Here is a 12,985-nt window from a genome sequence, read left to right on the forward strand (position 1 = left end):
AAGGAGGTCAGAAAGACACCCACCCCGTTTACTTCTCTGAAGCAGATAGCAGGGAGGACTTTGAAAGCAGTTGTGACCTATTAGTTCACGCTGGAATGCTCAGGGCATGTGGTTTCACTTTTCAAATGGCTGGTTTCCTCGCACATTCTAGAAACCTGCCCTTCGTTGAGCCCTATTAAAAAGAATTCTAAGGAAGTTTCTATAAAAAAAGTTGGGTTTTATATCACCTAAGGTACATTGTCTTTAAAATTTATATGATTCTAGTTGGTGATTTTTGTTGTTAAAAGTTGTGTCAGGAACTCCTTTGACAAAACAACAACTTTTTTTTTTTTTCATCCCCGTCAGAAAAAACAGCAGTTAGAAACTTCCTTTTATGTTTGAAAGAGATTATCACATGCTACCATTTATAGTACACTGAAAATATAATAAAAAATACACTTAGGAAAGGTATTAGGTATAAACCTCTATAAGCTGCAATATTAGTGAAAATGTTAAACCATACATGAAAACATTGCCTTCCGGAGTTTCACGCCTTGTCCTCCTTGATATGCATTTCCATAAACCCTTGCATTTATTTCTTCTTTACAACACTTAGGCTACTTTTATTTGCTTGATAAATGCTGATTTTCCCTGCTAAATTGTAAACTCCGTTAGTGCAGGGTCCATACATGACTATATACCCATTATACAACAGGGTATGAATTCAGCACCCATAGTGGGTACTTCACCACACTTAACTGAATTTAAATGGAAATAATTGTTTTTACTATTAAAAACTATCTGAGTGGATTATTTGGGTGGGAGAAGGGATGATATTATAAAATTAGGAAGAGAAACGGGTGGTACCATATGACTGAATGTTGGCTTTCCCTTGGCACTGGCTTTTATATGAATTCTCTCCATAGTAACAAGTACACCATGGCTTCAGACAACATTTATCAATATGATGTTTCCTCTTATATCTATAGCTAGGGATCCCATCACTGTTATAGAATTCTAGAGTTACCTGCCCAATCTTCTTCCTTTCTCCACATAAATATCACTCAGAGTTTTCAAAATCGGCATATTCCCAGCTCTACCCTTGGCTTAAATCTGTTCTTTTTCCTGTATTCATTCAATTGAGTGCTTAGCGTTTCCTACGTGCCAATGACTGTGCTGTGCTCCAGCGTAATAACCAAACACCATCTTTGCTTTCATGGAGCTTAGGGCTCAGGGACTAAAACAGTCTGACAGAATAGATAATGATGTTATATGGGCAATAAAGGATGCTATGGGGCAGACAACACAATGCCTTGGAAGTGACATTCTTATCCAGGCCTAAAGATGGGTAGAAATTAGCTAGATGAGTATGGGAGGTCAAGGTGGTATATAAGGAGATGTTCAAACACAAAGGACAGTAGTGTAGTGACTTCGAGGCTAAGAGATACTGACATAATTGAAGGAGTGAAAGCATTTGGGTTCTTGTGGAAAGCAATATTTGGGGGAAAAAGCAGTGACCACTGAGGCTACAGATTTAGGTGGCAGCCAGATCATAGAGGGCCTAGCAAACCGTGTTGATGGATTTAACCTAAAGAAGACACCTAAAGGAGAGTGCTGCTCAAAATGCTTAATGACTTAGAACATTTGCATCGACCAATAAGAACGATGCTAGCATGGGCAATAACTGATTTAGCATTTAGCAAAGAGAAAACTTACTGCTATAATGTAGCCAATGGACTAGAGGGAAGTAAGAGTGGAGACATGGGACCAGTTACTAGGCTGGCTGGCCCAGGTGATTGATGAATGTGGCCTAGATCAGAGTGGGATCAGCAGGATGAAGACACCAGATGGATTCTAGCCATGTCTGGAAGATAGATTTAACAGGAATTGATTGGGCTTGTAGTGAAAGGAAGAATAACTTGGATTAACCCACAAGATGAGGGGTGTTATTTACTGAGAGAATACTGGAAGAGGAAAGGGCTTATTGCTTGTCTATTTGCGTAGGTGGGGTGGCTGTGCGGGAACAGGTCGTAAACTCCAGTGGGGCACACACTTTCCATGATCGTCAAAGAGGAAGCGGAGTCACAGGGTTGAGTATGGGAACCGCGAGAGAAGTCTGGGCTGGAGATAAGGATTTTGGAGTAATCCCCATGAAGAGCGAAATAGTGTGGATGAGGAAATCCAAAGAAAGAGTGTGGAGTCAGAAAAGAACACGTCCTGGGGCAGAACTTTGAGGGCTAAGTACCTTGTTTTCAACGCATTTCAAATTTTTTAATTCAAACTCTGCAACTCTTCAGCAAACGGAAGTGCGGAGATGAGATCTAGCCTGCTGTTACAGTGATGCATACAACGTTTAAAAACACTACTGCTCTGTAGATCAGAACTTATAAGAATTATGATTACTGCACATATCAAGCCTATCAAAAAGGATCTAAAAAAACTTGAGAAAACAACACAAAACCAACAGCAGGGAACCAGATCTCAAAAATGTTGTAGGTAAATTCTTGATTTTTCATAGGAGCAGACGACTGGAGGAGGCAGGTGAAATGATTTGAACATCATAAATCTGTTATACTAGTAAACCTAAATTCTGTGAAGGCTAGAGGTGCAAGAGGATGAAACACACTGAGAACTGATTCCATATGATCTAAAGTAGATGTAGTTTTCCTGTAGAAAAATATACTGGACCAAATTCTAGTTCACCTACACATACCTTAAACTTAGCACTAAATGTTCTTCTTAGCCTGGAAGCCTTATAACGTTCTGAAGCCTGCACCCATGTGAGGCTTCCAACTTGACAGAGAAGCGTGTGTGCTGTTGTGCATACATACTCATCCTTGAATAAATGCTTTTACTCTGGCACCAGTGAGGTCAACATGGGACCTAATCATGCCACTGCAGGAAACAAATATTCACTGGTCACAGAAAAACCACCAATGATCAACTGAAGACTACATTTATTGATTTTGTTTACTAACAGTGATGTTATGTTTCCCAAGTTTAGATTTTACTCAAGGCACTCCTGAGATCTATTTGGCACATATTGTGTAAAGTAAGCATGTATTTAGTAAGACAGCAGTAAGAGGAATACAATGGTGATTTTTCAGTTTATTTATTTATTTTGAGAGAGTGAGAGAGGGAGGAAGGGAGAGGGAGGGGAAGAGAGAGATAGCAGGAGAGAGAGAGAATCCTAAGTAAGGCTCCACACCGTTAGTGCAGAGCTGATGTGGGGCTCGAACTCGGGAACCAGGAGATCATGACCTGAGCCAAAGTTGGATACTTAACCAACTGAGCCACCAAGGCACCCCTAGAATGGTGACTTTTGCTCTCGCCATCTATGAATGGGATAAGAAAGTGGGAGAATTTTCTATCTGTTAAAAAACAGACATTTAAAAATACTGTTCTAAAATTGACAGCATATACTTTTGTTAGGCAATAGGATCCATTTATTTAAAAATTACACGAGTTGGGGCACCTGTGTACCTCAGTTGGTTGAGCCTCTGTCTCTTGATTTCAGCTCAAGTCATGATCTCTCAGTTTGTGGGGCTGAACCTTATGATAGGCTCTGCAATAAAAGCATAGAGCCTCCTTGGGATTCTCATATTCTCTCTCTCTCTCTCTCTCTCTCTCTCTCTCTCTCTCCCTCTCTCCCTCTCTCCCTGCCCCTTCCCCACTCTCGAGAGCACATGCTCTCTCTCTCTCTCTCTCTCTCAAAAATAAATAAAATTACATAGGTGAGTTAATCAACTATTTTATTTGTTTTTAATGTTTATTTTTGAAGGAGGGAGAGACAAGAACGTGAGTGGGAGAGGGGCAGAGAGAGAGGGAGACACAGACTCTGAAGCAGGCTTCAGTCTCTGAACTGTCAGCCCCATGCAGGGCTCGAACTCACAAACTGCCAGATCATGATCTGAGCTGAAGTCGGACACTTAACCGACTGAGCCACCCAGGCGCCCCGACTATTTTATGATTATTAACCTTCAAGGCAGTAGTTTTAAAATCCGGTTCAACAGATAAGGAGTAGGGTAAGGAAGCCATATCCTTGGAACTCTGGGGTAAATACTGTGGGTATGTCCATATTTTCATTTTTTCTGGTGAGAGGGTCCAGTTTTTATGTGGTTCCAAAAGGGGTTGTATGCTAATTCTGTGGTAGATACTCAGGTAACCCATGAATAACACAGACCTGCTTTTGGCTTTAAGGAGGAGACAGACATTAATCAAATAATAATGGCTATATTGTTACAAATGGATTTCTAAGCTGCAGTTAAGTGCAATGAAAGAAAAGTATGGGAAACTATAAAGAATTTAAAAGAAACAGGACCCAATCAAGGAGGTCAGATAAATCTCCCCCAGGGACTTGTTGAGTCACGTGATGGAGACTGCAAGAACCGGTACCCCGGCAAGGAGGAGACCAGAAGGCCAGGGTATGAGCAAAGATCCTGGGCCAGAGGGGGCATGGTGGAAGGAACTCAAGGAAGCCTAGAGCATTTAGAAGCACAAAAAGTAAGGACAAGGGACACTTCTGTCAGACCATGTTGTAGAGCCAAGCAGACAGTCAAGGCTGTGGTAAAGAGTTTGGTTGTATTCTAAGAGCAGTGGGAAATCGCTGAAGGCTCTTTATGCTGGAAACACCCTCAGACTTTTGTTTTTAAAAATATCGCGTTTGGGGGCCGTTGAGACAATCGAAGGGAAATGGAAGCGGGAGAACGGAGAGGCTGGTTTTTCATTAGCTGGAAAAAGCATGAAAAGTATGTTGGACTAGAGTGATGGTGGTAGACATGGGGATTCAAGATACTTACGGGATAAAATTAACATCGGACTGGTGACAGGCTGGATGTGTGACAAGAGAAGGGAGAGGTCAAGGACGACCCCTGTGTTCCTGATTAGAGATGAAGACACGTGTCCAGAGGGAAAACCACAAGACCAGGGTGTTGTTTGGGCTAAGCGTGGTACTGGGGAACTAAGAGCTTGTCTGAGGAACTATTACACAAAACATCTGAGCATCTGTATCTAAAAAAAGATATATTTTGAAATATGTAACTTAAATATGAAAATATTTAATAAATAATATACTATAAAGTCTGAGACTTTTTTTTTTTTTTTTTTTTTTTTTTTTTTTTTACAGAAACTTCATTTAATTTATTTTCAGTGGTGGGGGGGAGTGCATGTGAGCAGGCGAAGGGCAGAGAGAGGCAGAGGGCAGAGAGAGAGAGAATCCCAAGCAGGCTCCGCACTGTCAGCCCAGAGACCGACGCAGGGTTTGGTCCCACGAAATGTGAAACCATGACCTGAGGCGAGATCAAGAGTCAGACAGTTGCCCGACTGAGCCACCCAGGTGCCCCAGAGAAAATTCATTTCAAACTATTTTTTTTTTCCGTCAGCTTAACAAGGCATCATAGAAGAATTTGTGGAAGGAATTAATAATGAAAAACAGCATTATTGTCAACTGGCAACTGATTTGCACCGAGAAAATAAATTAACTCTAAAAAGACAGGAATTTCAAGAAATGAACCAACGAAACAACATCCCAATGCTAAAACAGTTATGACTCAACTTTTCACCTTTACAACACGAGCACTTTGATGATAAAGTTTCACCCAACAACCAAATCCAATAAGGCACTTTTGAGATGACAAATAATGAGCTCTTAGTAGGTAACATTTTATTTTATGAAATCTTCAAAATCTATTTTTTGAGGCTCTTCCATGCCATCCCAATTTTAAACCAGATGTAGCCCTTTGGTCTTTGGAAAATGCAACTGGTTTATCTGGACTTTTTGAAGGTCAACCAAATTGCTATTTGCCTTCAGTCAAACCCCACAATAATAATATAATCTAGGGTAGATATCATATTGCTCAATGGAAATATTTACAAATATATTCTATTAAAGTCATTCCAAAAAGGTAATTTCCCAAATCACCCTCGTGTATTTTCTCTAACTGTGACAACACGGAAGGCCAAAAATCCTTTGATGGGCTTCAGCTAAAATATGAAAGCCAGCAACATTTTTAATTTTAACATCTCTTTAAAAATGAGTGTTACGTTTTAGAGACTATCCCACTGGAATAAGTAGTTCGATATTTTTGAAAAAAGGTGTTTAGTGCCAACACCTATAAAAGGATTTCTAAAATCCTGTTATACTTCAGGGTTATGATGAGCTAAAGCCCTATTATCCAGTAAAACCTGTGAAATCAGTAGCATTTTATTCCGAATAGTATACAGTAAATGTACAGTTCTCAGCTACCAAATTTCCAATCACTGTTTGATGAAGGAGGGGAATGAGTGAATAAGAGGTGCTGAGCTCAAACACTACGATGATATGTTATTCCATTCAAATATCAGAATTTTATCAAGCACTGGAATGTTATGCTATGGCCCACAAACAAACATTCTACTGATTAAGTTTCTACATGCGTGACTATATTTAGGAGTATGCTGCTTCATCAAGAATAAATGAAGTCCTTCTGGCTGTGCTTAATTATGATAACAGGGAGGACGCCAGGCCCCGATGCATCACCTTTTCATTTTTGTTTTTAGTCTTTAGAGTTTAGGCAGAGGTAAACTGAATAGAAAATACAGTTTGAAAATTTTTGTTTCCTCCTGCAAGTCTTAGCATCTGAAACAGCTGGCTCCTTCAGCAGGTGTATGAGCAATAAAAAGAAATACGATTGTTTTTTTTTTTTTTTTTTTCAGAAAGGCAATTTAACTTTCATTTCCACTTAGTTCTATCAAAATAAGAGTCGATTTTATTAGTGCGATCCAAACTTCTGAGCAGCAAGGTCTATACGGGAAGAAGCCTCTCTTACACGGGTTCCAAGTAGAGACATTATCTGACTAAAAGCGTGACCCTGTTATCATTCCACACTGTACAAATCACGCCGAGCATCCTGTTTTTGAAGTTATTTTTCACTTTAAAAGTCAGAGTACAGTTCTTGGGGTGCCTGGGTGGCTCAGTCGGTTAAGAGCACGACTCTTAGTTTCGGCGCAGGTCATGATCTCACGGTGTGTGAGTTCGAGCCCCGCGTCGGGCTCCGCGCTCGACAGAGCAGAGCCTGCCGGAGATTCTCTCTCTCTCCCTCTCTCTCTGCCCCTCCCCCACTCACTCTCTCTGTCTCCCTCTCAAAAATAAATAAATAAAACTGAAAAAAACAAGTCCAAGTACAGTTCTGGATGTAGCCGGGCTGCCTGTGTTCTTCCACCTCCCAAAATGGATCAGAAAAGCCCTTTAGGCAAACACGGTTTTGTCGTTCGGGGAGTCTGCCTCAGCCCGGCCCAGGCCCTGGGCTTCTCCAGACATCTCTGTGCAGAGGCCAGTGGCTCACACCCCTTCAAACAACACCCGTGGCCACCACCAGCGCCCAGACGTGCCCTCTCACGGCCAGCCGCCTCCTCCACGGCTGACCCGCGGTGCAGGTGAGCGCATCCGCTCCCAAGATCCCAGCACCCAACCTTAAGATACGTTTCTGGGCTATTTGTTCGAAGCCTCCAGTCTCGTGTGACGGGACCTCACAGGTAACTCAGAATCCATGAGACTGAGCGACAGACCATTTCCTTTGCTTCCTAGACGAACACAATTCAGCTCAGGGTGCTGGCTCATCTCAGTATTACGCCTGTTGCACACAACACCCACCCGCATCTCAGCATGTATTTTGAACGTGTAATTTGTGCTGTGTCTCTATCATCGGAAGACTTAAGCACCTGACAGTCGTTTTATTGCCAAAGGAAAGTAGCTGGGTGTCTCTCTCTCAGACACGCACTCGTACGTGCGTTTATTCTCGGATACCGCTACCACGAACAGGGTTCCTCAAGCAACAGTTACTTTCTCTGTCAGATTGTACCATCCAAACCGCGGGGCCCTGAGAAATGAACTTCATTCCCAGCGAGAATGTCGGCGGCTCTGGAGGGCAGAGCCCCGGCACCCACCCACCTACCGTCTTGCTGAGGTAGCTGGTGCTGGTGTTCATGCACTGCTGGCCCTCACTGTTGCAGCAGCCTCCACATCTGTAGGCGGACACACACGGGGGTTTAAAGAAGGTGTTTGTTGCCGCTCCGAACTCCTTCCCCACATCTATACACACCTCACGCGGCAGGCACTGAGTCTTCCTCCACTCGCTGTCGATACCTGCCGGGTCACAGGGAAGGCCGTGAGTCACAACGAAGCCCGCGAGGGCCAGAAGCCTCTGGCAGTCGCCAGCGGCTTTCCATTTCAGAGTTCCAGATTTAAGCGCGAGATGTAACGTTACAAAAATAGAAAAGGAGTCAACGGGATCCTAAGCTGCCCCGTGACCTGGAATATGATACGATATTTCACGGGGCGCCTACGGATATTTTCCTTGAAACAAGGATCTCTCCAGCCGTGTAACAAGCTAAAATTAGGATTATGCTTTCTTGAAACGACACCGATTTTCTACAGCACTTGTGCTCGGTTTTCTTTGCTCAAGAAGATGAAAATTTAATCGTTTGCAGGACCCGCGGAGAATAAGTCACGTTCTTCGGCTATAGCATGGACTATTTTTGTGGTCTCCGAGCAAATATGAACGTGACTTAATTTTTCTTTTTCAACTGAGATATAAATGAGAAAATGGCTATGGGTTTGGACTGCGTTCAGAGATGGTTTTCAGGCAGGCTGCTTGGCAGCTTTGGGTAATGTTATGGCCGTGGCTACTTGAAACGCAGGGGTATTTTCCGTCAAGTGGGGCCTGGATCCTGAACTAAGTGCTTTCGGGAAAGTCTAATTTTTCTGTTCCCTGGATACTCTCTCTTGGAATTCCGTTTACAGTGCGTTAGTGGGTTGGCCATAGCACTGCTGACCTTTTTAACTACTGCATTATAGGTGACGTACTTCTTATATGTTTTAGCTTATTTTTCCCCTATTTGCCCTCAAGTAAAAGTTTTAGAAAAAAAGCGTGGAAGCTATTGGTTACTCAACCGTGAAGCCATGTTGTGTGTGTTTGTTCTGAAAATAAATTGCAATCTCAAACCTTGAGAGCGATTCATATCTAACAACCGAAGGGACTTATTTTTTTAAAGTAGCCCACCGATTTATACCATGCCACTTTACCCGGCATCGTAATTTTTTGTGACTCTTTCTGCTAGATCTTTTAGTAGCTTTCCCAAAGTCCAGCTGTCAAGAAACAAGGCAAGAAGAAGTCATTGGAAAGATGATTTGGGGTGATTTAGAAATTCAGCATTTCTGAATCCAAATCAAAAAATTTCTGTGCAATTATTTTGTAAGACATAGAATGCTTAAATGCTTACAGAGTGTGTAAAATATATCTTCACCTTTTGAAAATTTTGCATTGGGATATCACCTCAATTGAAAAAAAAAAACGTGTTGATATGCATCCACATTTCTATTCTTTATATTTCGAGAAATCCTCTTAACCACTCACAGTGAAGTCATAAAATGCTATATTTTGAAAACCTTTATTTCTGTTGTCTGCTTTCAGCCCTAAAGGGCTTTAGTGGTACAAACACTGAAATTAAAAAGAAAGAAAACAGACTAGCAGCTTTCACTGGGCTGACTGAAGCTTATCAAATATTTTTCTTCCCATGCTTACTTTTCAAGATCTCCGCATTATAATGTGCTGCAGCAAATTTTACAGTGTCTTCTGTTCTTGCATTGACGGTGGGCTGTTCTTTATTATGTTGCCAGCCGCCTTTCCTTAACTGACACTTGTACATTTTCCAATATTCTGGGTAGAGTACGGTCATGAGTTCATCGACACTGGACACGGACCGCAGTCGCTCCTCCAGCTCTTTGCCGGCATATGCCTATCAAAGAAACACGCAAGATCGGTCATTTCTCAGATTAGGGGATTTGGAAATAATGCACGCAAAAAACCTGTACGTTTAACGTTACGTATGCCAGATCCTTATTAAAAATTGGGGTGCCTGGGGCGCCTGGGTGGCTCAGTTGGTTAAGGGTCCGACTTCAGCTCAGGTCATAATCTCACAGTTCGTGAGTTCAAGCCCCGCGTCGGGCTCTGTGCTGACAGCTCAGAGCCTGGAGCCCACTTCGAGTTCTGTCTCTCCCTCTGTCTCTGTTACTGACCTGCCCCTGCTCACACACACTCTCTCTCTCAAAAATAAATAAACATTAAAAAAAAAATTAAAAAATCAGGGTGCCTGGGTGGCTCAGTCAGTTAAGTGTCTGACTCTTGGTTTCAGCTCAGGTCACGATCTCATGGTTCGTGGGATCCAGCCTCATGTTGGGCTCTGCACTGACAGCACAGAGGCTGCTTTGGATTCTCTCTCTCCCCGCTTCCCCTCCCCCCTCCTCACTCTCTCAAAATAAATAAAAAAATTTTTAAAAATATATTATCAATTATCCCTGAATTTTAACTTTTCTTGGTAAAATTATATTCATATTTTAATTTGAATCAATACCACAATTAAATTAAGTACCACAACCAAATTTGGAAAATATATATTTGGGTCTTAAGACAAAAATTTTGTGACACATAATTTTAAAAACAATTTCTAAAGTAGCCTGTTCGATATACAGTTTTACCTAATTGGCAAATTTTAAGTTGGAAAATTTATTCAAGCTCGTATTAGCCTTCAGCACATATAAACTATAGTCCACTGTAATCCTTTGCTTCACTTTTAATTACCAGCATCAATATAATATAATTAAGCAGGATGCTTGGAATTAGTAATCTAATTATATAGAAGTTACTTTAGAATAAATAATCCCATGAAGAAAGGGATTTCAACAAAAGTATCACATTTAGGTATGAATTTTGGTAGAACCTCCAAGTATTCCCAAAAATGTTGACATTGAAGATTTATTTTGCTACGAAAAAGACATGAAACGATCCAGAGAAGGTGAATTCTGCTTATACGTGATTGTCTATATTAGTGTATCCAATTAAGTCGAACATTCCAAGTTATATTCAGGTAGTTACTGGGGCATCTGAGTGGCTCAGCTAGTTAAGTGTCCGATTTGGGCTCAGGTCCTAATCTCACAGTTTGTGGGTTTGAGCCCTGCACTGGGCTCTGTGCTGGTGATGTGGAGCCTGCTTGGGATTCTCTCTCCGCCCCCCTCTCTCTCGCACACACAATCCCTCTCTCTCACAAAATAAATAAATAAACTGAAAACAGTTACATTCAGGTAGTTACCATGGCTATGAAAAACAACAGTTTTCTAAATCATACTTTGAAATTTGGGGAAAATGGGACATTATTTAACTTTGTATACAGAGTGAACTACAACATCAGAAGTTTAGTTTATGCTTTCATAAATATGGAGGTCTAAATATGGAAGTAAACAATTCAGACATTGGTTCTTCAAGTGGGGCGTGCACAGGGGTCAGCCAGAGAGCTGTTCAATGCAAGAACTGCCCCGCCTGTCTCAGATGGAGGTCAACACTCCACATTCTAGCAGGTTACAGGTTTCTCCTTTCTAATTTTTGATGTACAAAATTGAAATATTTGCTTTGAAAAATCAAAATACTATTTAATTGAAAGTCTTTTCACCATTACTTTGAATAATCAAAGTTATTCTGATGTAGGTGCTATTTGTACTGTGTTTTGAGAAACAGCATCTGACATAATTTCCTTTAATCATTATAGAGCCTTGTAGGCAGGAGATTATGAAATGTGTTCCTTTCTTTTACATAATAAAATTGGCTATTAATTTCAGGATTTTCCCTTTCTTCATTAATTGTGTAATTGGGGCATATCACTTAATGTCTTTAGGTCTTTGTTTTAAAAAATACTGATATTAATCCATTACCTTCTGGAATATATAGGGTGATTCCTGACATGCCAGGCAGCTATACCCAGAGTAATTCCATTGGCAACATGGCGGGTGGGGATGGACAGATCCCAGCTTAGGCGAAAGTGACCACATATCCTCACACAGTGTCTCAACTCTTAATGAAATATTTGTCTCAAGAAAATCTCACACATGACACAGCATTCAAGACTCAAAACGTGTCATAATGGAAAAGGATTGCAACTGGAAGGAAAGTTTGCGGAAGTACATGGGCCAATGTTTGGTCATTGCTACCGGAAGTGAAACGCTATGGATGGGTTTCTGGCTGCCTCTGCTTGCTTGAATAGCCCTTGAACCAACAGAAGCAGCATGGGTCTGTGTGACTGGTGGGTCCCCGGGATTCTTTTCTCCATAATTCGGCCAGAAATAAAGTCAGGATGTGACCTCAGCTGCTCACACGAATCTCACAGGCACAGGCATGAGTGTGCACTCTGCCAGGAAGGGCTGTGGGACCACACTCCAGTGTTACACGCCACAATGAAATGTGCACCCCAGGCCATTAAGATAAAGGGTAGTAGCAAGGAGGGACTTCCAATTAAGTTATTATTTTAAGTTTTAAGTTATTATTTTAAGTTTTAATTTGTACTTCAAATTAAGAAGGGAAAATAACAGGGGTGCCTGGGTGGCTCATTCAGTTAAGCGTCCGATTCCTGATTTCAGCTCAGGTCATGATCTCCTGGTTTGGGAGTTCGAGCCCCGTGTCGGGCTCTGCACTGGCAGTGTGGAGCCTGCTTGGGATTGTCACTCTCCTCTCTCTCTCTCTGCCTCTCCCCTGCTTGCGGTTTCTTTCACTCTCAAAATAAATAAAAAGAAGGGAAAATAACAATACTTGTATCTATGACAGAAAACACTGTCACTCAGTAGACAAATAGGAGAAAAATATAAGCATAGCATTCCAAATAGAAAAAATGCAATATAAAAAAAATTGAGAAAAGAACCTAAAACCGAACCACAACAAAGGACTAGAAAATGAAAGTTATATTTAAGCTCTTAGGCTGAAAAAAGGCCTTTCTGAAGGTGAATATAAAAATAAAATGTAAACTATCTGTACGGTAGCAAATACTGTAAACTAAATAAAAGACAATAAAGTAGAAAAACTATTTGCAATATACAGGACAGATGGAGAAGGACTAGTATTCTTAAAATACCGCATGAACAGTTAATGACAAAAAAGTAAACAGGTACTTCAGTAGAAAAATGGGCAAAGATTTTAAATGGAATATT

The 12,985-nt window shown here is 41.2% G+C and overlaps 1 protein-coding gene and 1 long non-coding RNA gene across 3 annotated transcripts in view; one reads left to right on the plus strand and one right to left on the minus strand.

Annotated features, from left to right (window-relative positions):
• LOC123584646 overlaps positions 1-5,886 on the plus strand; it is a 29,596-nt gene extending 23,710 nt beyond the window's left edge. Inside the window, exon 3 of the long non-coding RNA XR_006705604.1 lies at positions 5,361-5,886. This is a non-coding gene — a long non-coding RNA (uncharacterized LOC123584646). The remainder of the gene's footprint in view (positions 1-5,360) is intronic.
• VEGFC (vascular endothelial growth factor C) overlaps positions 1-12,985 on the minus strand; it is a 109,789-nt gene that overhangs the window by 26,444 nt on the left and 70,360 nt on the right. For both annotated transcript variants that reach the window (XM_045452379.1, XM_045452380.1), the window contains exons 2-3: positions 9,540-9,753; positions 7,911-8,101 (exon numbers count right to left, since the gene is read on the minus strand). In XM_045452379.1, coding sequence (XP_045308335.1) covers positions 7,911-8,101; positions 9,540-9,753 — 405 coding nt within the window. The remainder of the gene's footprint in view (positions 1-7,910; positions 8,102-9,539; positions 9,754-12,985) is intronic.

Source organism: Leopardus geoffroyi, chromosome B1 (genome assembly GCF_018350155.1).
Source record: "Leopardus geoffroyi isolate Oge1 chromosome B1, O.geoffroyi_Oge1_pat1.0, whole genome shotgun sequence".
Classification (NCBI taxonomy): domain Eukaryota; kingdom Metazoa; phylum Chordata; class Mammalia; order Carnivora; family Felidae; genus Leopardus; species Leopardus geoffroyi.